Raw genomic sequence first — 3620 nt, forward strand, 5'->3', positions numbered from 1 at the left:
GGGTATCTTTCACATTACAACTATATTTCTTCAACACTATAGTGCATCTGTGTGTTGTCAAGGTTGCAAAGAATTTCACCTGGTCTTGAATGCAGTTTTCTATTTGCAAGTTTGATAGTTACATGTACAAGAGTTGTCAGGAAACCAAATCATAGTGAGTTACTTGGTCTCTTTCTCCATGGCATGTAAGACAAATCGCATATCTGGCACATACCATGGAGGGGTATTGTTGGGTAGAAAATTATGCTATTGTTGTGGTGATTTTCCTATTAAATTCTGCTGCATAATTTTTATTGAGAAGTTAAAAATACTAGTTAATTTATTTTCCAGCAGTTTTTAGAATTGATTGGAGTAAATAATTTTCTGAGAATAAAATAATTGTTGAGGTAAACCTGATATTAAAAGTTAACATACCTAGCTTTCCTCCAGATATAACAACACTCTCAACTGTCTCCACACCATAGATCTGCCAAAATATGCAGCAATGTTAATACACGACTCAATACATAGTTCAAAACAAACAAGTAGAGAGATGATCTCATGTTTATGATCCCAACATGGATTTGACAGTGATAAACACATAACACTTTAGGTCAGGCTTTTGTTCCAATTTATGTTGGAGAAACTAAGGTACCATGTATTATAGGCATCACCTGATCCATCACTACTGTTATTTTTCATAAACAATTGTAGTTACCCCACCATCATATAAACAAAAAATAGAAAAATGACTAAACTTGTTATTCAGGTGAAATTAACTCCATGTATGTATCAATCAAGAAAACTAACCTTGACCTCTGGCTTCTTCTCCTTCAGATAATGACCTACACCAGTAACAGTACCCCCTATTCCAATACCAAAAACAAAAGCATCTATTTGGCCAACACTGTCTTGCCAAATCTCAGGTCGAATAGTTTCATAGTGAATCTGCAAAACCACCAAAAAAAATTAATAAGACATATTTTCTAATTTTAGTAAATATCGTAGTTTAGTTTCAAGTGATCAAATTACCTTTGGATTAGAAGGGTTCTCAAAATGCTGAAGCATATAAGCATTAGGAGTTTTTTCTACTATTTCCTCTACTTTTTGTACAACACCTTTCATACCCCTAGTAGGATCTGTAAGGACCAATTCAGCTCCTTATAAGAGTTTTAGAAACATCGTTATAGTTTTGAGAAGGTTTAGACACATACCTTACATACATAGCATGGAATTTACATAAAGCATTTTTAATTTATGCAAAAACATGTTAAAAAATTATGTTCTAAAAGGTCAGTCCGTCTTTAATAGTGGTGTGAATGACAATGTCATTCTCATATCCTATGCCCTTATTATTGTTTCACCATGAAAAGTTAGCCTTGTTAGATTACATTCCACATTCACATTGATTTAAGCAGGTTTTCTTTCCTCAAGATAATATACAACTAAAAGTAGTTTTCCTTTAGGGAAATCGTTAAATAATACTAATAAATAGTTTGTGGTATCGTTTTGTACCCAAAATTTTTTGCCATAGTTATCCTTGTTGGTTTGGGGGAAGAGGAGTTCCTGAAACAGGACCAACTATATTTGCTTCACTATTTGGAGATAACAAGCCAACCGTCCCATAGTGTCTATTTTCATCTTGATTGTATGTGGATGCTCCTACTCTCAATGTTCCTGTTATCTTGGAGCCCTAAAAAATTTCATGTAACCTTGAGAAAAAGCATAACCTCATTGTAAGCCTTTAGATGGATATCCTACAATAATATCCATGCTCTCCAAAATGCATAGAGCATGATTGTTGTAGTTGTAGATTGCCCAAAACTGTAATTTTCAGTGAAACATAGTTGCGCTCAACTTTGACATCTTTCTTTACTAGAATTTTGTGTTGGACGAAGGTAGGTCAATTCTAAATTTGTAATTTGTTTAATTCAAATGTGTGAGGAGTAATTCTAAGGCCATGAATTTATGATTATAGATTTAAGTCTTCAGGTTCTATATGCATTTTATTATCAAATTGATATTATAGATAATAATTCTCTATTTTAACTGAAATTGCAAAGAAGGTCATTTAAGTTAACTCCATTGACTTAATGAAGAGTGTAGGATGTAGACTTAATGTTGATTTTTGATAGATAGGATGACTTTTACCGTTCAGTTATTGAGATCATTTCTTTTTTCGTGGACTCTCTAAATTTATTAAGGCTTCATTTGTCTTTTGCTAGCTAGCATTTCCCATGAGATACCTATACGAATGGTTGTCAATCTTTGTGTTGGGTATCTTTCACATTAGGGCGTTTTTAATCGGTGAATTGAGTTTTTAAAGAAGGGCTGAACTTTTAGCACATAAGTTTTTAACATGTTTTGGCACAAATTAAAAACGCCCTACGTAAGTTCCATGCTATGTATGTAAGGTATGTGTCTAAACCTTCTCAAAACTATTACAATGTTTCTAAAAATATTATAACGTGCTCATAATCTTCCTGAACATGTTGTCTCATGGACAACTATGATTTGTGCATGTGCCTAGCACGAGTTAAACCAAATACAAACCACTATACCTGCTTGATTGATCTTCTTGCCTGTGTTGGGAACATGGATGAGGCAAAGAACTTAATAAACAACTTACCACATTGATATGGAACCATATAACATTGGAACATATGTGATGCTCTTAAACATGTATGTTGCTGCTGGAAAGTGGGACGATGTAGTAAAGGTGAGGAAAATGATGAAAGACAGGGGGTGAAAAAGGAGCCAGGATGTAGCTGGATTCAAACCAGAAAGAGGGTGCATACATTTGTGGCAGGAGATAGATCCCATCCACTGGTTGGCAGAATCTATCCCATGTTGGAGAAATTGCAACTGCAGATGGAAGCAACAGGGTATGTGCCAGATATGCGATTTTCCTTACATGCCATGGAGAAAGAGACCAAGGAACTCACTACCAAAGGCTTCATTTGTCTTTTGCTAGCTAGCATTTCCCATGAGATACCTATACGAATGGTTGCCAATCTTTGTGTTGGGTATCTTTCACATTACAACTATATTTCTTCAACACTGTAGTGCATCTGTGTGTTGTCAAGGTTGCAAAGAATTTCACCTGGTCTTGAATGCAGTTTTCTATTTGCAAGTTTGATAGTTACATGTACAAGAGTTGTCAGGAAACCAAATCATAGTGAGTTACTTGGTCTCTTTCTCCATGGCATGTAAGACAAATCGCATATCTGGCACATACCATGGAGGGGTATTGTTGGGTAGAAAATTATGCTATTGTTGTGGTGATTTTCCTATTAAATTCTGCTGCATAGTTTTTATTGAGAAGTTAAAAATACTAGTTAATTTATTTTCCAGCAGTTTTTAGAATGATTGGAGTAAATAATTTTCTGAGAATAAAATAATTGTTGAGGTAAACCTGATATTAAAAGTTAACATACCTAGCTTTCCTCCAGATATAACAACACTCTCAACTGTCTCCACACCATAGATCTGCCAAAATATGCAGTAATGTTAATACACGACTCAATACATAGTTCAAAACAAACAAGGAGAGAGATGATCTCATGTTTATGATCCCAACATGGAGTTGACAGTGATAAACACATAACACTTTAGGTTAGGCTTTCATTCCAATTTATGTT

General features: G+C 34.5%; 1 protein-coding gene across 1 annotated transcript; it reads right to left on the reverse strand.

Annotated features, from left to right (window-relative positions):
• Window positions 1-319: 319 nt before the first annotated feature.
• LOC149256919 (cysteine synthase-like) lies at window positions 320-2627 on the reverse strand. Its single transcript, XM_089407317.1, has 4 exons — window positions 2609-2627; window positions 1012-1139; window positions 790-927; window positions 320-466 (listed from the first exon to the last, which is right to left on the reverse strand). Exons 1-4 carry the CDS (start codon window positions 2625-2627, stop codon window positions 320-322), a joined length of 432 nt encoding a protein of 143 aa, XP_089263443.1.
• Window positions 2628-3620: the final 993 nt, after the last annotated feature.

Source organism: Pinus tabuliformis, chromosome 6 (assembly GCF_031772625.1).
Source record: "Pinus tabuliformis cultivar Carrire ecotype Pingquan chromosome 6, CPIR1, whole genome shotgun sequence".
Taxonomy (NCBI): domain Eukaryota; kingdom Viridiplantae; phylum Streptophyta; class Pinopsida; order Pinales; family Pinaceae; genus Pinus; species Pinus tabuliformis.

Excerpts from the sequence above, each read along its gene's own strand:
- LOC149256919 (XM_089407317.1), bottom strand. Across the intron at positions 928-1,011 it reads AGAACCCTTCTAATCCAAAG|ATTCACTATGAAACTATTCG; the intron begins GTAATTTGATCA and ends GTGGTTTTGCAG. Across the intron at positions 467-789 it reads AGAAGAAGCCAGAGGTCAAG|ATCTATGGTGTGGAGACAGT; the intron begins GTTAGTTTTCTT and ends ATATTTTGGCAG.